The 25,661-nt window shown below is 39.6% G+C and overlaps 2 protein-coding genes and 1 long non-coding RNA gene across 6 annotated transcripts in view; all 3 read left to right on the forward strand.

The window, feature by feature from the left end:
• frmd3 (FERM domain containing 3) overlaps nucleotides 1–14,256 on the forward strand; it is a 66,527-nt gene extending 52,271 nt beyond the window's left edge. For all 4 annotated transcript variants that reach the window (XM_014414423.4, XM_012918073.5, XM_014414425.4 and 1 more), the window contains 3 exons: nucleotides 93–217; nucleotides 7,948–8,182; nucleotides 8,533–14,256. In XM_014414423.4, the coding sequence (XP_014269909.2) occupies nucleotides 93–217; nucleotides 7,948–8,182; nucleotides 8,533–9,013 (841 nt within the window). In that variant the 3' untranslated portion in view covers nucleotides 9,014–14,256. The remainder of the gene's footprint in view (nucleotides 1–92; nucleotides 218–7,947; nucleotides 8,183–8,532) is intronic.
• A 190-nt stretch (nucleotides 14,257–14,446) lies between these two features.
• Nucleotides 14,447–17,153, forward strand: LOC101485047 (uncharacterized). Its single transcript, XR_013100996.1, has 3 exons — nucleotides 14,447–14,528; nucleotides 15,572–15,748; nucleotides 16,128–17,153. It is a non-coding gene; the product is annotated as an uncharacterized LOC101485047 (long non-coding RNA).
• A 2,894-nt stretch (nucleotides 17,154–20,047) lies between these two features.
• LOC101486193 (F-box and leucine-rich repeat protein 13) lies at nucleotides 20,048–25,244 on the forward strand. Its single transcript, XM_004547264.4, has 10 exons — nucleotides 20,048–20,119; nucleotides 20,422–20,582; nucleotides 20,937–21,091; nucleotides 21,769–21,846; nucleotides 22,606–22,672; nucleotides 22,821–22,940; nucleotides 23,045–23,172; nucleotides 23,384–23,500; nucleotides 23,659–23,766; nucleotides 24,823–25,244. The coding sequence occupies exons 2-10, from the start codon at nucleotides 20,550–20,552 to the stop codon at nucleotides 24,917–24,919; spliced, it is 903 nt and encodes a 300-aa protein (XP_004547321.2). The 5' UTR covers nucleotides 20,048–20,119; nucleotides 20,422–20,549; the 3' UTR covers nucleotides 24,920–25,244.
• Nucleotides 25,245–25,661: the final 417 nt, after the last annotated feature.

The following is a 25,661-nucleotide window of genomic DNA, read 5'->3' on the forward strand; positions in this document are numbered from 1 at the left end:
TTCATCTATTGTTCTGCAGATATGAATACCAGAGTGCACATGGTGGTGTTATGTAAGGGTGTTAAAAAATGTATGACGTTCATGTTTTTCAGAGCTCAGTTTGGTCAGAGTCGAAGTTTTAACTCTCTGAGCCATAAAAATCTCATCATGAACATGGAACCTTTGGTACCTGCACTGCCCTCCACCAACGAATACGAAGAGACGGCCGTAGACAGTGGTAGGAGGATACTGCTTACTACAGACCCAAATACACACAACAGACATGCACTCATGCCCCTCTAAGAGACATTTGTGAAGTCACATGGGATCTTCCTTGTGTAGGAAGAAATCCATGCACAAAACTCAGAGAGAGAGAGCTTTAATTGAGCAGCTGATGCTCCCATCTCGCCATCAATCCTGTCTCCCTGGTGACCAATTGCGACATACTAAAAATACCCTCTCATGATCCCCCCTAAGGATCCCACTATAATTCTGACTGTCAGTTTTTCCATGTGTCTGCACCTTTGTGTGTTTTTGCAGACTAAGATTCCATTTTTCCTACTCAGACATAAAAGGCTGATGGGGTGTAGATGTCACCCTGCCGGGCAGGCTGCACATACACAGAAGTTTTTAAATGAAAACTGATACCATAGATGCATCTACAAATAATCTTAGTAACCTCCACCTCAAGGTCAGAGGTCAAGTTTTCTTAAAATCTTATGAATGCGATAACTCGAGAAGAAAGTGACCTAGGATTTTCAAATGGATAAAATAGGTGCATCGGCTAAATATCTAGGATGAGTTTGAATCGCGGTGACCTTGACCTAAAGGTCAAAGGTCAGAGTTCAAGTTTTTGAAAATCTCCTTTGATCTCAATCTCATTTCTCACAGCATTTTCTTTGTGTACTTCACACATTACAATAACCTGTTTTCATGTTTTCAAACCACGGATAGTGCCTGAGTCCTGTCTTCACTTAGCTGCTGTTGATTAGAGGATTAAAACTCTTGGTCAAAACACTGTTGTGGATGAAGAACGATTTGATGCTCATTTTACCCTCAGTTAAAATTATATCCATCCAGCCAGGCACGTCTCTTCCATCGCCTCAGAGCTTCTCCTCTCCTTCAGTCAGTATTTTTCACCTCTCCTGTCCTCACCTTTAATCCACCTGAACCACATTCGTTAGGTTCTCAAACATGTACAGTGCAGTCATGCTGTTGCACCATCACTGTCTACAAATTATTTATAGACTTCATCGCTTTCTCTCATGCCTTTTTTTGACCGATTTTAAGGTCACTCCGTCGTTTTATCCACCTCTATTCTTCTTTGTTGCTTGTCTCTGTTTTTCACTCATCTCCCTTCATCCCATTTACAGGAAAATCAATTCTTTCTTGGCTCGGGGTCAAAGACCTGCAGTAGAAACCATCTCGGCTGTGACAGGAAGCCAGTATAGGAAATGTGCTCTGTCTTGCACCTGGCATTAAGGAGTTAATAAGTAAAATTTTTTAGATAATAACCTGAAATGTGACTAATCGATGGCAGGAAAAAAAAAGGAGAAAGAAAACAAGCTTCCATGGGAGTCAGATGAGAGTTATGTGATTTGAGAGTTTAATTACGTTGCATGTTTTCACCCAACCGATGTGATTGGACGACACATCACTGTTTCATGAGCTGATTCTGCTAAGGTGGCTGACGCAAGGACTTTAAGATAAAGTGTCCTCAAGATGGTTTAGGGTCACAGTCTATATTCAGAGCACTAATCTCAGCCTTTACAGGGGAAACAGGAAGCTGACCCAAGGTCATAGCTGACCTTGTTCTGTTTGTACAGTTTGCTCCCTACTTATCTACCACAATCCAAACGCATACACTCTGGCTATGTTTTCTCTAGGAACATCATTAATGGATGTTTTATAGCCATCAGGCTTCATATTTCCGCCTCACAATCCATGTTTTTGCAGCAGTTAATGCAGCATGTGATCCAACAAAATCTTTCATTTTCAGTCTCACAGCGAGGCGAGTATTGTAGTGAATAAAGTTGGATTGTACCCAGTTTGCTGTAGAATTGGAATTAGGTTTATTTTATTGGTGGAAAGACTCAGATAAAGACAGGGTTGCAGAGAGGAAAAGAAAATGATCCCCCATCCCGTCCTGAGTCAGGCCTGTCCCCCTGTAATCAGTTAGATTAGCTGCCCCTTTGCCACCAGGACCACCTGGTTATATTTAGAAATTGCAGCTTTGGGCCTGATCCTCCTCTAATGCCCCCTCCACTCTTTGTTACCATCGCTGACATTCACAGGAGGGCCCACCATGTCTGTGCATAAGCGAGAGAGAGAGAGAGAGAGAATGTCTCTGGTGCACTGGTGTGTCTCTCACCATCTCTATAAGTGTTTGTGTATAGGCGTGCGTGTGTTGGAGCTCAGCTGGCAGCCCAGTCAGTCAGGGTCTTTGTGCAGACAGCTGGTCCGGCTTTTGTCATCAAACTGAATGATGGAGCTTCTAGGGCACAGAAACAGCAGTGATGTTGGAGGCAGCCTCGTGCAGGGTAGTTTGGAACTGGGCGACGGTCCCGGTGTCGACAACACCCAGAATTACGGGAGCAAAATAGGGGGACTCGAACTCGACATGACACCAGAGAGGCTGCGGGAAGAAGGGATGAAGCAGAGAGAGGTTGGAGCTCTTGAAGTATTCCACCCAGGAGAGGCTGAAGATGAGCAAGACTCATCGATAGTAGTGGCTGAGGCCTTGAGGTGCCAGGTGAAGATAACAACCAGGCGAAGCCTCCACCTACGTATAGCCAATCACACAAGACGGGATGTCTATGTGCGACTGGTGGGCAATGGGGGTCGCATCGCTGGATTCAGTACTGGACCTCAGAGAAATATACTGGAAGAGAGTAAGCCAAGTGGAAAAGGTCACTGTGTGAAGTTTCTTTTAGCTCCTAATAAATGTATCCTTTGACATTTTTTCCCACAGTCTAACCAGGAGGTAACGCCTTTTAAATTTGTGAGCCTGGTAGCTCAGCAGTTAGTTGCCAGGTCTGTTGTGGCAACCGCCTGATGCAAACTGTGAATGTAAGCTGCCAAACATGGGACTCTCAAGAGGCTGCTTTAATAGAAGTGTGCATGTGTGCATAGTTTAAGTATTACTCATGTTATGCGGACTTGATTTTGTCCCCATAACATTAAACATCTGGGTACCCAGAAGTAAATCATGAAATAGGGTTAGAATTAGGTCAGGTTGAAGTTAGGGTTATTGTTGAAGATCTAGTGGTACGATTAAATCTTCAGCTGCTCTTCACACCACTAGAAATACTAAATGTGGCTCGTGTGAAAAGTGTGCTGGATGGAGCGCGTGGGAGGCAGCATATATGACACCCACTCGTTAGCTGTAAATTTACAGATCATTACCTGCTCTCTTCTTACATCCGCGCAATGTGACGTCACAGGGGCTCTGTGCATCCTGAGGACCTGACTGGTTAAAGACTGGACATTTGCATCTGACATTTACTTCTGCTGGATCATATCTGCTAAAGTTTAGCACCCTGCTCTGCATATTTACAACCTTAAATGAAATGATGATTAAGCAGATGGGTCAAGATAAGGCACTTTAAATATTTGATTAGTAGATTTGGGAATAAGTTTAAATGAATTAAATGATTAAGTTAAATTAGTAAATAGTGAAGGATTAACAAAAGCACAAGTACTGATTTTTTTTTAATGATAATGCTTAATAGTTTTAGTTTTACTCCACCTATCTTTATCCCACTGGCTAAAATATCCTTTGAGCTTCATCAGTGATCCTATAAACAATTGACATGCAGATGAAAGACAAAGCAATTCCCTCATTTACAGACACAGTGAGAAAGAATTATTGCTAACCTATTATATTTCAGCATTTTTGATGCCAAAAGATGTATTCTCATCATGAAAGACTGCAATCAGTTATGCACTTATGTGCGTTTAGCTGACTTAACAAAGTTATATCACTTTCACAAATCGGCGATGATTTTGGTTGAAAAGTAGATTTTATAATTCGACTGATGAAGCTGTAATCCTTCAAACAGCTCAAAAATTGAGCTTAAAAGTTAAAAAAAAAAAGAGCTGAGCACACAGTTAATGGAGTTGATAGCTGATTTATTTCTGAACAATCATAGAGACAAATTTACTTTTGAAGTGTTTGAGTGCTAAAGATGAGGTTACATGACAAAGATGAATCGGTCTCTCGGCACTTGCATAACAAGGGAAACCGCTGCTCTGAGTACTAGTGTGTGTGTGCGTGTTTGCATAGGCACGAGGATGATGTGCATCACCTCATCTATGGAGAGGCTTTCATGTGAGCTAACAGGACAGACTGGATCATAAATGGGAAATAGCAGCAGCAGCTGCAGCAGCAGTGATGTGTTTAGTTAAGTCAGACAGAACTCAGGATTTCTTCTTTGTAAATTTACAAAATAATTTTTACTCCTAATCTCAGGCTTAGCTGGTCATGATGTGAACTCGACAGTCTCTGCTGCATAGATTTCTAATACGTTACAGTGCAAACAGGATACAGGTACCATTTTAATGTTAGTCAGCTTTCAGTGTGTCATAAAATCAAACATCCAACTGTAATGGACACACTGCCACACTTATGAAGGATAGATTTAATAATAAGCAATGCACCTGAGGCAGTCATATGCTGCCGTGTGGCTATCAAGATTAGGACCCAATATGCAGGACTTGGAAGCAACACTGAACTCAAAATACAGCTTTACTGCTGGACTCACAGGAATCAAACTAACAAAAGAACCTAAGCTGAGCAGATACCAGGAATTTACTAACTAGAAAACTGTACTGGAGACACATAACACATGGGATGCAAAAAAAGAGTAAGGGATGATGCAACAAAGAAAAATGACGAGGGAGGGGAAGCAAACGCAACACAAGTCACAGAAAACAATAACTATCACAATAAAACAGGAAGGTATGACTGAAAGAGAACGGAGGGTTAGCTTTACATAGAGTGGGACTCTGTTCTGATTCATAATTTTACATATAATGTTGTATGTACCGTGTGCCAAGCAGTTCTGCCTTGGTTGCTTTTGAGTCCTTTCTTTTTGTCCTCCCCACTTAGCTACTTAGCTACTTTTTAAAAACACGATTTACAACCTGAAGAGGTGATAAAGCGATAGATCTTTCAGCCCAATTCTACTTTTTCTGCATAATCCATCATACATGTAATGTAATCAAATGAAAAAGTCTCTTTTTAAAACTTGTTTTATTAGTTTTAACCTTTTAACTTTATGCATCAAGCAAAAATTGAATTATATGCAACAGTCTCAGACTGGAAGAAATTTGTTTAACATTTAAACTTATTTTCTGCACATTCCAGCACATAAAATAAAATCTTTTTTTGTGTTTACACTCGGTCTTTCAAATAGATGCAAGTAAAACACAGCAGAAAATAAATAAAATCAAAAACTATCGGTCCTGTTGCTCTATTTTCACCTGTAAAGCAGGAGTGAGGTAGGCGGAGGTTTACCCTGGTGTGCCACAGCGGTCAGTTGAAGAATCCGCGAGTTTCTCTGTGAATTTCCCATTACGTAGTAGCACACTCGGTGCTTGCTTGGAAGTTTAGGGGTTTTTGTTTGATGTAAAAATAAGTTTTCTTCCCACGCACAACGGACATTAATGTTTTCATCACTTTTTACGGAATCAAACTTAAAGTAAGGTCAGTACTTCCACGCTTTAAACGCTGCATGCTCATACTCTCTCCTGCACTCGATATATGATCCATTGTTGATCTGCACACACCTGTTGCCACGAACGTCGCACTCGCTTACGTCACTGTCATGAGACATTCTCGCAAAAAAATCACGGTTTTAGTAACGCGCGTTCTTACGGGAAAGTAACGGTAATCTAATTACCGTTTTTGCAATAGTGACCCCTTACTTTACTCGTTATTTGAAAAGGGTAATCGGATTACAGTAACGCGCCCATCTCTGGTAATGACAACACATTTGTGGAAAGGGAATAATCAAAAATCAAGTCCAGTGCAGAATTTCAGTAAAGGAACAAACTGCAATAATTACAACTGAGTTTTGTTTTCTTTTGCTGCAAGCATCATCGTCGTCGTCGTCGTCGCCATCACTGTGTTGTTTTTCTTCTGCTGCAGCTTCCATGTTTTTATTCCTCCCCCCTTTTTTCCCTCCCTGAGTTCACACACTTGTTGGCTTTTTGCCTGCTGTGTTTCCATGGTAGCAGTCACCACTCACTCTTCAGCACTCCTTTGCCCTTTCTTTCTTTTTTTATTTTATTTTTTTTATCAATTTATAATTGAATCGGGAGCACGGTAACTCATTAGTCACTCTGACACTGAGTTTCTGTATCTGATATTATACCACTTTCAATCAATGGATCATAAAAACATTGCAGATGTAATGTTTGTCATGTATTCTCATCAGGTTTTGACCCTTCTTTCTCAGTTTGTGAGGCTACATGTTTTCAGCTGTGTTTGTAATGAACATGAGTCTGTGTTCCTGTCTAGCTATCTTTGTGAGGACCGGAATCTGCATTCTACTATACTTGTAAGAACCGACAGTCACTTGTGAGGACACACTCACCGGTCCTCAAAAGTTTGAAGGCCTTTTTGAGGCCTAAATGTGGTTTTAGTGTCAGGGTTACAATTAGGTTATGGTTAGGTTTAGGGTAAGGGTTAGGCATTCATTTTTAATGGTTAGGGTTAGGGTAAGGGGCTAGGGAAACCATTATGTCAATGAAGGTCCTCACTAAGATAGCTGAATGGGCTTGTGTGTGTGTGTGTGTGTGTGTGTGTGTGTGTGTGTGTGTGTGTGTGTGTGTGTGTGTGTGTGTGTGTGTTTACATATCTTTGTGGAGACCAAAAATTTGAGGTTTACTATGCTTGTGGGGACCAACAGTAGAGTCTTGACCTTACACATAGAGTGCCACAAGACAGCAAGATGGATTATGGATTACAGGTGTAGACTGAGTCATATGTCACTGAACATTTACCTCCCAGCTCATACTTAATCTACAGCAGGAAGACAGCTAGGCTTATTTTTAACACTCACTTACACACACGCGCGCACACCTACACACACACACATTATATATTTCCATTTATCAACAAATGTGTGTGTATTTAGGCATTAATCTCTCGCACCTCATCAATCTCAAAGAGTAATATGTAACTGCACACCAGAGTATTATTTTGCTAGCTGAAATTTGTACACACCAACAGAATCAGGAGGTCTTCATCGCTGCATCAACTGTTGCTCACACTCACAGAGGTGTTGTCAGCTGCTCACATCACTGCACCAAACGCAGTGACTTATATCTATGCTATGCACTTGCAGCGTAGCATTATTATGGTTTCACCAAATTGTGTGTTGATGCCACAGTTGGGTATTTATTTATTACTTGGTTGCTGTTTTTCCAAGTCTGAAGCTTTATCCTTACGTGAGCGAATAACGCCATCTTGTGGTCAATGTAGTCAACAGCAACACACACAAAAAAGGCAAAGCTGAGAGGTCTCCATTCCCAGCTGCATACAAAGTAATATTGATTTTTGCAGGCCGATTACATCCTGCACAGTGTGCTAATACTAAGAAAAAGTCAAGCAAGTGGTGATAAAGGCAGAGCTCTCGATATATGTTTAGACTAAAACTATTATATTCTTTATTCAAATAATCTGCTTTTAAAACATCAAGCTTTGCAAAGTGTGAAATTGTTCATATTTACATTAAAGAGAGATCACATTGGAGAGCAAAATAATCTTCTGTCTTTTAGTTACAAACTCTAAATGTGCTTTTTGTAGCTCCGCTGTGAACTGTGCAAGACACAACGCTGAAAATGCACTTTTTAAAAAAGTATCGAAGTCTGCTCATCATCTGTTCTGTAAATAAAAGGTGAAATAATTATGAATGTTTATTAAAAACAAAGATATTTTGACTTCTGTTTCCCCCTCACCAGGTGTTGCTGCTGTGAAGGACTCGGTCCCCTTGTCTCCCCTCAAATCTTCAGCTGGGTCTGCAGATGCAGAGCAGCAAAGTACTGAAGCAGGAAACTCTGCTTCGGGCAATGACTTGCAGCCTCGTGTTTCCATGGAAACCTCAAATCTCCGACCTCAGACGCCCAAAGCTGAACATGAATTGGAGGAAGACGATGAGGCCAGCGGCACACTGACCATTTCTGAGCTTACTTACAGGTCAATAAATCTTTATAATAAACTGTCAAAAGCAGCTTTTTTTAATTATAAAAGCCTCAACAGCTGCTTTCGGCTGAATGATCATTTTCTGGCTCATGTGTTCGGTGTAAACAGTAAAGATGGTTGTGTTTTTGATGGATGCAGTTGCCGGTTTTTGGAAAGAAAACTCCAAATTCAACCCATTTTCTCTAGCAAAGGACAAATTTTAGAGTTTTTAACATTTTAGGAGCAAAAGGTATCTCTCAGGCATAAGTGAGATTCAGGACATTCAGCAGACACTGAATCTGAACATTAGTAACATTCATTGGGTGAACTCAGGCTCAGGTTTGCTTATTCTCTCTCTTCTCCAGTCCCTGTGCCAGCATGCTTCCCACCCCAGTGGACGACAGCCAGGGAGGAGTCGACTTGCTCTTCTCCTCTCCAGTTCAAAGCCCCGCCAGGTTGCTTAGGGAGCTCCATGCTGATCCTGACATCCAGGCCCAGCTGGAGGCCGAGAGGGAGCGAGACAGGGCCTATGAGCGCACCCGCCTGGCCGCGAGAAGTCGAATGAGCGGAGTCCTGACCAGCAGTCTGCGCCTGCTGTCATCCAATGACAGAGTCAATGCTTGCGTGTTGAGCGTGGCCCGCTTTGTCGCTGTGGTAATGGGGGTCCTGCTCGTCACCGTGCCCACACTGCTGCTGCTGCTGGAGTCAGATATTGACGTGTCCTTCCTCCATGAGATCCGGCAGACACCGGAGTTTGAGCAGTTTCACTACGAGTATTACTGCCCGCTCCGACGCTGGATCCTGTGTAAGATCAGCATGGCCATGGAGAACCTGTGGTCAGACTGAGAAGGGAAAAGACATTCAGAAAAAGAGCAGAGAGAAGAGGCACTGTGAGGAAAACAAATACGTCCAAGTGTATGTCTTAACATGTGATTTAATCTTATATTTAATCTAGTATTCAGCCAAAACACCAGTCTGCCAAAGAGATGAAATGAGACTGTAGTTTATTGGCTCACAAAATTCTTGTTGGATGTTTCATTCAAAAAATCAATTACATTTCTGTCAGGATCCCTAAAATGAGTTAAAAACACTGGGACAAGAGCATTTGTTTCACCTCTTTGGCTGCGTAATTTGCTGCTTGGAAGAGAGAAATACGATTTTAATAGTAGCATTTAGTCACTTGTTAAGATAAACACTTCAGATAGTGATGAAGTGAAAAGATAGAGGACAGTAATGCTCAAGGAGGAACTTGTGGAAAGGGATGTAATGGACATAGAAAAAGTCCCAAAAAGAAGAAATTTGAATGGCTGTTCACTCCTGATGCTGATAAGTTGATGCGGAGACTCTCCACAAACCTTTCTGATTGGTTCCTGTCCTTGGAGCACCTGATTGGTAACAGAGCCTGTCAGTCATGACGGAGTGGGTGGACGCAGAAAGCTATGATTGATTAGTCACTGAACAACAACATCCACAGTCAGAGGTACATTATATAAATATATACATATATATTTAAAACAAAACAAAACAAGAGATATTGATAATAATGCCAATTAAAAAAACTTGTTTTTAACATTTTGTACATTTTTATGTGATCAGATCTTTCAGGAATTTTTCAGTCAGAGGATCTACTTTGAGCTTATTTTCAAATTAATAGTTTACAAAAGATTACAAAAAAAAAAGCGAATTTGCTGAGATTTATCAGGGTGTGAGTGTTGAGAAACTATTTTTTAGGACTACCACCAACAGTTGTTGGCTTGGTAGCACCCTGGCTTTTTCCTACAGAGGCTATAGCACAAATCTTTTACACAGATCACTGATTACAACTGTTTCAGATTACGTGATGTCATTTTGGAAAGATGAGGAAGGCCGGAGAAAAACTCTCAGCTTTTTTTCTTTGATAAAATGTGTTTCGATGAAAGTGTAAATGTCATCTGAACTAAATGTTAGCTCATTAGTTTACGGTCGCTCATGCATCTTCAAACAGTGTGGACAGAGTCTGTGGTAAACGTATGAAAAAAGGAAGAAAAGGTTACATGGAAGTTTATGAGGGAAAATGATCGTGGAATTGAGGTTCGTTTTTGATTAGTCAGCAATGTGCTACTTCACAGGGAGCTGTGCATAAGTTTCAGGAGAAACTAAAGATGGGTTGGTGTGGCTGACTCAAAAGAGTGTGCTCCAACGACACTGTGGGACAAGTGATGCGTGTAATGGCCTGAAACCGCTCATGAAGGTATTGTATTGGCGCGGTTGCAGTTGCAGTTATTAATCTTGCAGAATAAGATCAGCAGTTTGGTCACAGACACAGTCATTGGAGTACATTTCTAAAAGCTTCTGTGGTTGCATCATGTTGAGTATTTATCTTTGGATGTGACCAAAGACAGAGGTATCATGTTGCACTGTAGACACAGTGAATCATGGGATTCTGGTTTGAGGAGATTTAAGGTTCTGTTCATGGATATATACTTCTGATTTGGCTTAAGTATTTACCCCGACCAGTCACCAAATAAACTAAAACCTCTTTCCTAGCACTGTATAGGCCCCACAGGTACTGGCAAAATCCTCTGAGAGTGAGCATTAACGATCCTCTGTTTACTGGGAATGCTTGATCAGATTGGGACCTAAGGATATTGGATGACAGGTCAGCACTGCTTTATTTGCTTTACTTGATAGATATCAAAGTATATTAACACGAAGGCCTACAGTTTCATAGCGAAACAGTCCCTATTCACTTCAGGTGTGAGTGTTTGCATAGACTCATCATCAATGTCATGATAATCTGTGGATTTTAATGATTTCTTTGAGCAGTTTTTTCAGGGTGGAATGATTTTACAACATACATCTTTAATGATTATAAAAACACAAACTTTGTGCATGAGTTTCAATTTATTTTGGATTTTCTCTAATTCACAAAGGGATAGTTTAAGTATAAGTCAAAAGTATGCAGGCTTAAATATATAGATGTACTCTGACTAATATTTTGTTGAAAATCTCTTGTTGCACCTTGACCTCATGCTTTTGGTAGCCATCAACATGTCTGTTGTAATTCTAGCTGGACATCTGACCATTCTTGGCAGAACTGGTAGAGTTTATTTATTATTTATTCAAGCGACACCCTGTGTCCACCCTGTGTCGATTAGGCAAAGTCCAAAATACATTCAAAATAGTGCAGCCGGTCTGCTGTACATTGATTCCATGCTGGGAAAAGAACAGTTCAAGGAAATCATTAAAAGCCCAAAGTTGCCATGACCTTCATGACGAGTGCATGTAAACATCTGACCACAACTGTAACTTGTTGTTGATTGGTGTGTAAATTTAGGATCAACTCAAGTCATTGGAAGTGACATCCTGCTATATGTATACACAGGAAAACTGATCTGGATCAGAGTGTAGGATTTTAGAAATTATTCACATTTGTCTGCCATGAAAGTATAAAAGGTGAGGTCAAATATAAAGCAAGCCAAGGTTTCTGTGTGTGTGCTGTCTGTATAGATGATCTCAAAAGTGTCACTAAGTAAAAGTTTACTTTTTGGACCTTACAGCCATCAACTTGTTGGTTGAACCTGTGACGATGGCTGTCTGTTACGACATAGTGACTCTGAATGAAAGTGATGCTAAATGGCTTCAGATCAAATGAAAACAGATGTAGTTGTGTCCGAAATGTAGTTTGATTTGGATCAACTTCTCAGGAAAGGGCATTTATGCAGTTTATGTTAAAAAATTAAAAAGTCATTAATAAAAAAAAACATGCATATACACACCATGTAATTTATCCATAACCTTTATCTCATATGTCTTGCTATTTAGAATAACCAAGCACTGTAGGTGAAGTTAGACATTAATATGTTGGCTGACTGTCTGTGTTGTTGTAGCATAATTTCACATAACTAATGTATGCATCCATGTCAGTTTCATTAAAATACTACACAAAACTCCTTCTCTGAGAGCCTGTACGTGCAGTTTGGCCTTCATAGATAAACTTCAATGCTCATTGCACTACTATCAAAACTGGGAATGGCTACACAGTATAATTTCGAGCCAGTCTCGAGGGTCTATTACAAAATCATCACTTAAAGTTGATTTTTCCACTCCTTGTAGTCTTTGTAAGTGAGCTGCTACAGAGGCTTCTGCAGTGCACAGCCCTCACATTCTCTTCTATTTATTCTGCCTCATGTTATCAGCTGTGTTGTCGTGTAACTGTGGACTTTATGCATTAACAAGCTTTATGCATATATAGCAGATATGCAGTAACAACAGGAACAAGTTTATTTGAGGACAAAGCATTTATTTTCCTACTACAGCACATGCACTGAGTTTCAAAGGTGAAACTGAGCAAAGGGCCAAATGACTCTGATGAAGATGTTTGCATCTAACGCTGCAGATTCTGAGATTTTTTTTTTTTAAATGCCTTCACTTGAGTGAACAAAGCTGATCTGTATGCACTGCTAAATGATCACCATAATCTCTGTCTTCATAGCGTGTATGCACAGGCATCAAAGTGCTCAAGAGATTCACCACAGATTAAAAGACTCTTCACGGCTCTAAAGATGCAGGCCTTGGTTCTTTATTTCTGTGCTCCACCTTCCTGCAGTTAAACCAGGGAATCTATCTTTTTTGGTTCCTTTTGCTGACCTCTCAGTGCAAGTTGCATGCCCTTCATCTGTAAATACTGTGTTTATAGCTGTGGCAAAAGAAAAAGATTTCCTTTCTTTCTTTCCTCTGTGTGTCTTGTCTGTGTAAAGCAATCCACTGTAGATTACAGGCTTGGCTGTCTCAACCATCATAGACAAATGCATGTTCTCTGTGTTTTTACCAAGAGGAGAAACTGATGATCTTTTTGAAACCAAAAACCACTTTGCAGTGATCTTTGGACTTAATTTTAGTCACTCACTTCTCAACATAGACTACAGGTGGTTGCTAACTGTGTTAACTTAAGTAATATTCTCATCAGATGAAGAGTAGCTCCTCTAGTTAGCTACATTGTGCTTTTGCTGTGTGCTTGTACATCATTAAAGCCAGACCTCATTGCTAACAGAGCATGCTAGCATATTAGCCACTGATGCCATTAGCAAGGCTAGATTTCATTCACTTTCACTTCACAGAAATGAATTTAATCTCACTAATTGTAAAGTATTAATTCCAACTTGCTCAGATCTTTAGTTTGTAACTAGAAAATTAGAATCAACCACTGACTCATTGCAAACAACAGAAAGGCCTTTGGGGTCTATTTGATACTGTAGCACTATGTTAGTCTGTAGCTCATTTATACATTAACACCCTTTAAGAAAAGGGGAATTGAACCACTTTCAGCTCTTTTTTTTTAGCTACAGAACTTGGGTTTCTGCTATTGACAAACAGCATACAGGATGGACTGGGAGAACAACTTTTGTTGCCTAATTATAAAGAAAACTGTGATAAAGAAAAAAATAGTAAAGTAAAAAAAAATCACATACAATTTGATGTCACGTCTAAGTGCAAATTCAGAAGATACCGGCATGAGTCAAGTATTTACAAACCTTAAATTTAACTGCCTGTCTACATATCTGGAAAGTTAACAGCAAGAACGCTGAACTAACACTTGGAAATCAGATTGTTTAAAACTACTATACACAACCGAATACACTAATACATGTTTTAATTCATTTATTTAAGATTTTAAATATTTGAACTCAGGTCTACTATATGCAAAACTACTGGACATCACATGGTAGAGCAAAATAAACTGTATATTGTTTCAGTGTTGTGTGGGCATGTACAGTAGTAGCAGAATCTCTTGCACGGTCCCTGTATTGTTTTGATTGTTATTGTTAAATCTGATTGTTTTGTTGTTTTATCAGTTAGTCAAGTCATTTTGTTGTTTCTTTTTTGTCATTTTGTCACTTTTAATAATAAACTCTGGGAGATTTGATTTAGGAAGAGTCAGAAAAAAAGGGGAAAACCATCCCTCGAGTAATGACCCCCCCTCTCTACTGGGACAACCAAGCCTTATGAACTTTGTGAAGTGAACATTTTGAATGTTTGTATGTTATAACAGAAAACATGGTTTGTTTTATATGTTAATACTGCCACAATAAAGCTCCCTGATGAACATACATTGAAATGTTGTTATTACTGTGCGAGTTATTCCTGCTAATATCCTAATAAATCATGTTCCCAATTTGTCAGAGATTTGCCTCCCTCCTGTGGTAAAAAGGAGTTGCTGCAGCTTGTGTTGAGATCTCTATGGTGATATTTGTGTGAGCAACACAAGACTTCCATGGGTGTGTTCAGAGCTTTACTGCAGCCTGAGCTTCATGTGTTTTAGATGCTACTTATGTTTTCCATGGCTGGAACTATCAAAATACAAGCCGGGAAAGAGTTCTGGGTAAGAGTGATTATTCTCTTAAACTGGTTCAAACTAAAGCTGTTGTTTTTGTGGCAAAAATAGCCAAACCATGTAATTCTTAGAGTGGATGTTGGAGAGCAACACTTGTTTCTTGTTTCTTCTATCTTCATCTAAAGTTCTCCAGGCTTTTGAGTTTTTTTTATTTGGTTTGGGGTTTTTTGACATTGGCCGCTTTTTCAGTAAACCAGGGTTGTGTGATAATGCAGTCTGATAGTATAATTTGCACCAACAAGGTATTTCCCAACAAGCTATTAGCCGAAAACCTGGCATATTTTTGATTGATGCACGGTGTCTCTGCCCAAAAAAACAAACAAAAAAAAAAAAACCAGGAAACTGGACAAGCAGAGGACAAAAGAAGAAACTGCAGGCTTAAAAAACTAGCTGCAGAAAATGAACAGTATCTGAAAGTTGTGTCTGTAAGAAATAGGAAAAAGCAAAAGATCTGAGAGATGTATTTTTCCCTTAGTTGATCCAGCTGCTGTTCACCAAAGCCTGATTGGAAACAGTCTCAGTGAAAGGTTGGATGATGTGAAGACTCCAGCGACACTTGAAGTATTAGGGAACAACTTTATTAGGTGACCAATGCGCTTCGGCTTGTGGCCTTCATCAGGGTCATTGCAAAATATCAAACAGTTTGCGTTTAAATAAAAAAAAGGAAACAGAAAAACTCCAAGTGGACCAATCACACATTCACAAACAAGTGGAGGGTTGGTTATCAAGAAGCCATTTGTAAAAAGAGTAAACGGGCAAAAGGCTGAGGTACACCAAATGACACTAGAACTGGACTGAAAATCAGTGGAACAAGTCTAATGGAGAAACAAATCTAAATTTTTGGTAGCACAATGCTGTAGTTAGCACTTTCACCTCAGAGCAAGAATATCCTGGGTTTGAATTCTCCAGCCTTTCTTTGTGAAGTCTACGTATCGTCTCCAGGTGCTCCGGCCTGCCCCTGGCTGTTAGATTAAATGATGATTCCACACTGACCACAAGTATAAATGTGGATTTTATCTCTCTCTTGATAGATTGGAAACCTGTCCAGGGTGTATCCTTCCTCTGCCCCATGAAAGCTGGCATAGACGCCCACCCAGCTGCTACCCTGAACTAGATAGGTAGAAGGAAATGGATGGAATCCAGATTTGACATTCATGGTTGAAACTGTTGTCAGTATGTATGACGGAGGTCAGAAAACATGCACAACAGTGAGTATCTACAGCCATCAGTAAAACATGGTGGAGGCTATTTAATGGTTTAGGAGTGCATTTCAAGCAGTTGTATTAACAATGTCTTCTTAACTGATGAAACTGTGAATGCCGAAAAGTGCCATCAAATTTTGATACACTTTGTAAAACTTTCTGAAAAGCATTTGATTGGAAACAACTTCATTCTTCAACATGACCCCCATTGAACATGATCTCCCATTGTCCTAGCAAAATATAAAGAAATGAGGGGTGACTTTTTCAGCGTATTGTATGTTGATGTGTTCAATATGTTCTGTATAGTGTGTGCATTAAACATTTGTTTTGCTTCTAATAAACAGGACTGTTCTGCCATTAATGTAAATAACTTGATCGTTTACAGAGAACATATTAAGGTGTACACAGGAAGGCGAAATACTAAAGCATGCAATAATGGATGCAACTGGAGAAGAGACGTCTTTTCAAATGCCAGATCTAAATACTACAACAAAAGGTGCTGTGTCTGAACTCCTGGAGGATGTTGGGAACTGTAGGCAGAGTATCAACCAGGAGCTGAGCCTTCATCTTCTCAGTGACTCTCTCTTCAGCGAGCAGCAGAAGCTCAGGCATGTGTTGGACTGGGCTAACAGATATCTCTGCAGTGGTTCAGTGATTTGCCATCAACTCTGCAGAGCTGACAGTTTGATAAACAATATGAAAAACAAAGGAAGCAAGAAAATCTCACCCAAACATTCATCTGGATCTAAATATCATCATCCAGTTTCCTTTGATGCCGGTGCTCGTGAGGTATATGGGGGAGGATCAAGTATGAAAACAACTTGTCAGTCCAGATCTTTAAATGATCTAACCAGCTCCTGTAGCTATAAGTTTTCATATGACCTCCACAGTCCAGTCTCCTTTTCCCCAGGGACACAGGAGGAAAATTGGCCTGATACTGAAACTGAAAATATAAAAAGCACAGAGCAACAACATGCCACCAATAAACACATTTCTAGCCAAGACTACCGCAGAACAAACAGATTTCACATGTCTAATCAAAGGGACCACACATTCACATCTGATGCTGCAACACACTTGATCAAAGAGTCCACATCATCTGGGAGGAATGCCATTTGTAAAAAGAGCTCCGCGTACAGTGAAGTGAATATCTTAAAACCGCTAGATGAAAGCAACAATTTCAGTGGCATGACTTCTAAAAGAGCTGGAGCTAAAAGAGAGGTGTCAGAAAGTCAAAAGGTACGGAGCAAAGAGGACAAGTGGATGGAAGAAAATGAGAAGGAGAAAATACAAGATGACAGGAATGAGGGAAATTATAGAAAAGAACAGGAATCCAGTTCAGATCACACACATAGTCAAATAAGCCTCGCTGAGCCAGAGATGATACCTGAGCAGACGGCAAAAACAGCTAATTCCCATGTTATCCATCCCTTGAAATCGTCATTAAACTTGAGTGTGTATGAGCAGTACCAGCTATGTGTGGCTCAGCTAAATCACCTCAGAATAAGCCAGCATTTCAAGCCTGAGTCACCTGTGAAAGAGGGGACGACATCTGGAGAAATGGGCGATTATGTTAAAGCTCGTCCGGGGTCTTGCTTTGAACTGAACTCTTACATCACAAATCCTGAGATTAAAAAACAGGTTAACAACACAGGAAGCAAAAGAGCCACCGCAGCAGAAAGCGCAGAGGAGAGGAGCTCACATGGCACCAAGAAAACTCCTAGCGAATATAGAAGTGCAAAATCTTGCAGCAATTTGACTGTGAAGCAAACACCTACAGCTTTTATGAAGGAAACTGCAGAAGAGAGAGCCTCGAATGATGAGAACAAGCCAGGTGATGTGTACTGTGTGGAGAAGGATGCTGCTCCTGTTTCTAACCCAGGTATGGAAATCGTTATATATGTTGTATGCAATCAGTCGACGTGTGTTGATGGTCCGGGGGTGTTTGGACCCTGAGTTTAGAGTTTATGGACCTTGTATTTTGGCCTTTAGTTTGTTTATTATTTTCCTTTTAATCTTCTTTTATTTTCTCAGTATTTTGAGTCTTTAGTTCTTTGTTCCAGTTACAGCTTGAACTTTAATGAATCATTTCTTTAGTGTTTTCCTCTGTTTTCCATCTGTCTTTCCTGCATGTCAAGCTTACTACTGAGTTTTCTTGTTTTATTTATCCTTACTAATTTAGTGTTTTACTTTGGTAGTTAACTTTGGTTTCCATTCATATGGAGTCCTCTTGTCATGATGTTTGAGTCTTGTTACTCAGTTCCTATAACCCTTTAAAAGACAAGATATAGTTGGAAAATTTGGATTTTCCAGTGAATCCACATCAAAATTACAGAATTTAAAAAGAATATTAAAAAACTGTATTAGTTCAATATTTCAAGCTATAGTCAATTAGATGAAAAATCTAATAAATAACAGTCCAGTTAGCACAGTGGTGTGGTGGCAAGAAGGTCCTGGGTTTGAATCCACCAGCTAACTGGAGCATTTCTGTGTGGAGTCTCTCCTGGCATGTTCTCTCCTTGTTCTCTGGCTTTCGCCCACGGCCCAATTATGTGCAGGTTAGGCTAATTACTGACTCTAAACTGGCCCTAGATGTGAACATGAGTGTGAATGACTGTCTCTGGCAACCTGTCCAGAGTGTACCTCATCATCCCTCACCCTATGACAGCTGGAAAGGGCTCCAGTCAAACCAAGACCATCCAAATCTATCCATCTGTAGAAGAAGACAGATGGATGGGTGTTTCTTTAAAATGCTATAGTTTAAATTGTTTCAAAAGATTAAAAATGTGGCATTGCTAATTATTACTATCAAGGTGTCAAGATGCTTTCACTTTGTCATGAAATGAACCCTTAGGTTATGAGATAAACAGGACAGAAAAAAAGATGATCAAGTTTTACATTTGGACATTAACGTTTGGCTTTTCATTCCTTTTTTGTTTCTTATCAAAAACTAAATTTCCTCACTTCTATCCTTGGAAGAACAAATCAGCCTGTCATGGAGTTATTTATAACTCATAAGTGCTCTACAGCAAGGTGCCAAGGGCTTTTTACAAATAAATACTGTAATTCAAGGAATGCTGAGATGAAAAGGTTTAAGCAGTTTGCTAATATGTATTTCCCCCCTCTTGTGTCTGTGGTTAGGTTTGCTTCAAAACAGGATTAGACATCATCCAGACAGTACAGACCATCAGAGGATTCTCAAAGATCCAAAAAATAGAGCTGGAGATAGAGCTCGCTGGATCCTCACTGATAATTCACTGGGAGAAAGATTTCCAAGGTTAGCTAATTTAGTGTGTGGAGAGTTGTTTATAACCTTTGAACAAGTTTATACTAGAAAAACTTGTTAAGTTTCCCCAGACGTCTACGCTCTCCTGATGTACACTTTTCTCTTCTTATCTAAGGGCATATGAACCAAATTTTAATTTTAATAGCCAAATAATTTTGTCTAGTGTGTGATGATGAGAAGTTGAATTTCACCCTTTGTCTCCTGCAGACATCAACAAGCAATCAAGTACACAAAGAAACTGAATCAGATCCCGCGACCTGTACAGACACACACTCTTCATCATGATGACTCTGGACTTACATCATGTGAGTGTAAGCTTGACATCAAAATTACAGACAAAACTGCAAAAAGATGATAAAGTGCTATAAAAAACAGAAGACCAAAGGAAAGCTCAGTCACCAACATCTCACATGACAAATTTGCTCCAACTGTTGAAACTTATGTATAATTCATTTCACTCTTTATCAGACATTCTGGTTAACAAGCCAATATAATGTTTACTTATGCGTTTCACTTTTTAACCAAGTAAATGCTCAGAATTAGCGCTGTTTTTACATCAGAATATAATGTGTAACTTTGTCTGTGAAGGTTCTCAGTCATCCAGGTCATCGTAGTCAAAGGAGCTTGGAAAGAAAAGCGTCTGGACTTAAAGAAGTCCAGACGCTTTTCTTTCCAAGCTCCTTTGACAATGTGTAACTTTCATTCACACTTACAGACTCTGCCACGGATGTCACTATGGACAATACCTTTGAATACCAGGTAGGAAATCTTTACTACATGCGCACATAGTTTTAGCCTTTTTTTTAAACAGTTTTTTAAACCCAAGTCTATCTGGTGTTTTAATGTAATAATCTTAACATTGGTTGTAACATTTCACAGTGTCTTGTTAAAACAATCCCTCTACTTTCTGTTTTGCATGTTGTGGTGTCGTTACACCTGCTAGTCAGCAGGCGTCCCTGTAAGAGACCGCTGGTTGTGTTTGCCTGATGAGGTGTGGCTGTTCATCCTGTCTCTGCTGCCTCATAGGGATTTATCCATAGTGGTGCAGGTCTGCCACCGCCTGCATGCACTGGCATCTGATCACTCACTGTGTGAGTGAACCTGTAGTTTGGTAAACACTTCAGCTAGATTTTAGTATCATTCTGCTAAAATTCAGATCGAACACAGGACAGATGTCAGAGGGATTTTCTAAACTTTTCCAAGTAGCAGCACATGGTACGTTCTCATGATGTAAGAGCTTCCAGCTGGTGTGTGCTCTACTGCTCCCTGAACAAACATACACATGATTACACTGACCTGCACAGTCATGCATAGAAACTACAGTTCAGAGTTTTGAATGAACAAAAAAGCTGCTTACATTAAACAAAAGTTTATGTTTTACTCCTCCTTCAAGGGAAAAATCTAAGGCTTGAAAACTCGGCTTTAACTGACCAGTGGTTGCTGTGTGTGGGCAGACGTTGTCCTCGAAGTTTGTTTCTGTATAGCTGCAGTGGCCTCTCTGTCTGCTCCAGTGGGCTGCAGATGTTTTTCTCACTGTGTAGGAATTCGCTTAAGGTAAAAAAAAAAAAAAATCCAATAACAAGAAAAGTAATACAAAAATATGATTCAATAGAGTAAATAACTAAATGATAATCATGCAGAGGTGGCATGAAGGATTGGAAGTTCTGCTGAAAGGCTGTGAAAATAACTTAGAGTTGTGTCTGACTGTTATGTAAAAAAAATCACATTCATTATCTATTTTTTGTGCTGCCACTTTTTTATTAAACCCAAACTCTGAATGCATCTTCCATCACTGGTCACAAGTCTCATAGATGTAAAGTGTGTAAAATGTGATATTTTGCGGCTTACATCAGTACTTTGTGACAGCAGTGCAAATATCGTGAATATAAAGTCATGCGATCATTTCAGGAACTCAAGGTCACAAGTTGTACTGGTCCTGGTCTCCATGGTGATCAAATTTTGTCAGTGATTAGTCAGTGCTGTGATCACGTGACTAGTGTGGATGTAAGCTGGAGTGGAGCAACAGACACAGGAGTGAAGGCTCTGACGGATTACAGAAAAGGGTCAGTAAACACACACATATGTTTGTTTTCACGGCTTACTGAGTAACCATGACCTAATTATAACCATAACCTAAATACAAAATTTTAAGCATGCCTTCAAATTCATGTCCCCACATTGACTGTTGGTCCCCATGAATACAGTGAGAGGCCAATTTATGGTCCTCATGAAGACATTTAAACAAGTACACACACACACAGGAGGATGTTACAGTGACCCTAACAACTCCCACTAACTGCCTTGACCTAACCTCTAAACCTCTAACAAAGTAAAAACCTTCACTCCAAAAAATGTCATCATTTTAAATGATGAAGGGATGATTTTTGTGCTGATCACAGGTTGTGTATAATTGACTTCTTGTCATTTTTATCTTAGTGAAGTGAAAAATATGTTTTACATGTTGAATTGTTTACTGTGCTCAGAGTAAGAAGGGCATGTTGTATGGTGAAAATATTATATCTTCATATTTGTGGGTCTGTCCATCTATGCACCCATCCACAACTGGTAGATGTTCGCACTTCCATGAGTTTGGTTTTGCCTGAGTTTTATTACTGTTAAGTTTCCCTTCCCACTGATGCCAAGGGTTTGTTGAAATCAGTCCATCCAGTTTCTTAACCTCTGTTATAATACCAGATAAAGAATCTGACATGGGCGGATAACTTTGTTTCTTCTTCTATAGCCTAAAATCTGTTGTCCTGAATGGCTGTCAAGTCACTGATGCCCCACTGAAAGAACTTGTCCTGAAACACAAAGACAGGTCAGAATCCTTCCCTATTAACACATTTACTGCTAATGGTGGTGTAACTCATGCTACACTGTAGGCTTAGGTGGGGGTTAGAAAGTGTCCCATAATGCACGTGCATGTTTGTCTCTGGATAAACTGTCTTTGTAAATATCGTGCATGAAGGGTTTTTTGGGGGGATGTCTTCAAGTGGTTGTCAGATGAGTTTTAGTTTAGTCAAGTTGAAATATGAATTACACTTCAGACATGAAATACAGTCTCTCTGTCAGACAGAGAATTTCAGGGCACTGTTAAATTTGCACTTCTTCTTCTTTTGAGATATTGCAGGAATTAAATGTCTTTGCACTGACAGAAAGGGGATTTTCATCGGTCCAGCCCACTTAAGATCACAGTGGGCTGTTGTGGCCACTGGTATAAAAGGCCTTGAAACCTCTGACTTAACTGAATTAATAACTGGAGGAGTTGTGAGAATTGCATCAAAGAGAAAAATTATAATGTTATTCTGATAACGGCTTGTAGTGGCTGACACCTCACATTCTCAAGTCTAAGCCTCGAAAGACGCTGCTCTTATGTTTCAGATAATCCTTAGTTAATCCTCGCAATCCTTATTTTAAACTTAGTTTGAATTCCTGGACACCGAATGGTTTTATTATTTGAAATAAATACCACTTCGTCTCGTGAAGAATGAGATGTGATTATCAGAAGGACATTAAATAACCACCACATCAAGATTGTCATGTTGTTGTTTTTGGTGTTTACAACATTGTCTTTTAGCCTGCGCAGGTTGGAGGTGTTTGGCTGTCAGTTCCTTACTTCATCCTGGCTACAGACAGTATATGAGGTGCTAAATTTTGATATAACAGTTAAAAACACATACTATTAATATAAAAAAAAAAAACTATGATGCTCTGCAGAGCTTCATTTACTAAACATGATTTAGCATGTGAAAAAGTAAGTCCTTGTACATTTCTGCATGTCTTCATATCCAGATGTGCTCCGGCCTTCAGCATCTAAACATCGGACGAGTGCCAAAAATCACCGTAAACAGCCTCACTGGGTTGACAGCACGGCTCAAAAGCCTCATTTCACTGAATCTCACAGGACTACAGGTGGATAGTTTTCTGTGACTCAATCTGAATCTACACATTGAATGTTTATGGAGTTGCAGCTCTGTCTTTAATAGTGCTCTAAACGTAGTCCCTGCCGCTAACAGGTCACTCATGCCATAGTTGATACTTTGCTCCAGAACTGCATTGAACTTCAGAGTCTGTCCTTCAGTTCCTGTCCTGGAGTCACTGACCTGACACTGCATAGCATCAGCAAATATTCACCTTGTATCAGGTATCCACACATATGCAAAGGGAAGCAAAGTGCACATAATTAATAAGAACCAAGCGTTGCCAGCAGTGTTCTTATCAATAGAAACCGGCCAGAGGAACTGTATAAAAATATGTTTTACTTTAGAAAATAAAAAGTTAAATTCATATTTTCATACTTGACATAACAATTAACATCTATGATATCCATGTGGGTTTTTGTTTGTGTGAGTTAGAGCTGTTGATGTGAGTGGCTGTAAAGCAGTAACAGATGCAGGTGTTCAGTCTTTGGCTCTGGGCTGCACAAGACTTCAGCAGCTGGATCTCAGCTCCACCAGCACCGGAAACAGAGGGTACAAAGCACGTCTCACCACATGTGATCAATGTGCTAGTGTCAGTGACGAACAAGTGAACCCTCACCTGTGTGTGTGTGTGTGTGTGTGTGTGTGTGTGTGTGTGTGTGTGTGTGTGTGTGTGTGTGTGTGTGTTGTGCATGCATGATGTGACCCAGGGTTTCTCTGCTAGCAAATTACTGCAACAGACATCTTCATACCATCAAACTCAGTTTCTGCCACATCACCGTAAAGAAAATACTGAAGCTTTGCCAACATTGCAAGAGGTAAAAACACACATTCAAAGATGTTTCTTTATTCTCTGCACAAAATGCAGAGTCACTGTGTACTGCCATTAATTCCACTGAGCAGAATGAACACAAGGACGTATCAATACAGTGTTTCAGAAGGTTGCAGTAGCTGCTCTTCACACGCTTTCAAACTCAATTTCTATTCATTTCTCTACATATTTAAATGTCGAAGGTTTTCCAATGTTGTAGTTCTAAATGTAGCACACACGAACACATTAGGTTCACCCCCCATGACCTTTTACAGGATAAAATTATAATTAGCTCATATATAAATGATGTTTATCAATGATGTGCAGTGTGTGTAGAATAAGGCTGTAACACAATCAAATGTGTAAAAAAAAGTACTTTCTGGATGGACTGTAGTTTATCTAGTAGCATCTGGTGAAGCTGTGTCACACGAAAAGGAGAATCGGGGATGTAGCGGGGAGACTGGGACAACTTAAATAGTGAACCTTTTATAAAATGTCCTAATAATATGTGCAGAAGGATATCAGCTGAGCCATCAAATATTGAGGACAGGCACTGAGGTCAACTGATGTCACAGGACTGTGGGCTCCATTTAATGGGTCTGCCTGAGTTGACACTCTGCTCATTATGTTGTATCTGTCTCCTAAATTCAATTGAACAATCTTTTAGAAGTTCATACGAGTGTAAAACCATATATGAGTGCCACACTAAACAAATTACATGCTGAGACATGATTATGCAGTGTGAAACTCTGTGATGTTTTCGTAGCATATGACAGTTACGAAAGTTGCAAAAAAAAAGACTTTCCTTCCATCTTATCATGAGCACACTGTAACTGACCATGAAAATAAAGCATGTCAGCACTGCAGTAATTAATGCAATGATGATCTAATTGGTGGAAATTATTCGAAAATATGAAAGTCAGCTGCTAGTGATCTAATAAGTGAGTGACATGGCAGAATAAAGGAGCAATCTATACCCAAATCAAATGTCTTTCTGTAGTTACAAAATATGAAAAATGCATGCTGGCACCTATGATCTGGTTCCATGTTTGTCTCCTTTTAGGCTGAAGGTGCTTCATCTCTATGGCTGTGCACATCTACCCACTGAACACGAGATCAAAGAAGTGAACAGCACCGTTAATGTTTCCCCTTTGTCCTGACCCTGACAGTTATATCTCCACGAAATATTTATTGAACAACTCAAAGAGGGAAATGTTGATTTAGCCAAGTATGTAGCATTATTAGTTTTATTTTTCTATGCTATTACATGAGCAACAGGCTAAATGAGGTCTGCCATGGTCTGAGGGACTATTTTCAAGGATGACTAAAAAGCATTTAATACCGGTATATGTGCTTGACTGCATGCGTTTAAAGATTGTTATCAGATGTGCAGAAATCTGAAGGGTGTATCGTCTAAGCATTAAATATTTTCTGTCATTATATAACTTTGCGGGAATTTTTTAAAAGGCTGCTTGTTTTTCTACTTTTAACTCAGGTTAATGTTGTTAGGTAAAAACCCATCTCATCGTATTTTACAACTTAAATTTTAAAAAAACAAACAAAAAACTGCTTTTGTTTGTATGTGCCGCTGACTTTGTAGTGGTGTAGTGGGTTACTGCTACTTAGAGCAAAACTGTGAGCTTGTTTTTTTCATCTGAATTGAGTCAAATAAACTAAAAATAAACTAAAAACAGAAGCTAAGAATACTAAGATTTAATAAACTGTTTATAAAACATGAAATGGGGGCAATGGGTTTAATAATATGTCTGATTATATTTTACATTAAAATGTAAAGATTACAGTCTGGCTACAAAGGCATGATATTGTACATGGAATTAGCAAAAATAAAAGATGCAGGAGTACTTTCAAATTTCTATAATTTGCATTCCTGTGTAGCATTGC

This window comes from Maylandia zebra, linkage group LG12 (assembly GCF_041146795.1).
Source record: "Maylandia zebra isolate NMK-2024a linkage group LG12, Mzebra_GT3a, whole genome shotgun sequence".
NCBI lineage: Eukaryota > Metazoa > Chordata > Actinopteri > Cichliformes > Cichlidae > Maylandia > Maylandia zebra.

Excerpts from the sequence above, each read along its gene's own strand:
- LOC101486193 (XM_004547264.4), top strand. The coding sequence starts at position 20,550 with ATGTTTTTCTCACTGTGTAGGAATTCGCTTAAG. Across the intron at positions 21,847-22,605 it reads GTCCTGAAACACAAAGACAG|CCTGCGCAGGTTGGAGGTGT; the intron begins GTCAGAATCCTT and ends ATTGTCTTTTAG. Across the intron at positions 23,767-24,822 it reads CTTTGCCAACATTGCAAGAG|GCTGAAGGTGCTTCATCTCT; the intron begins GTAAAAACACAC and ends GTCTCCTTTTAG.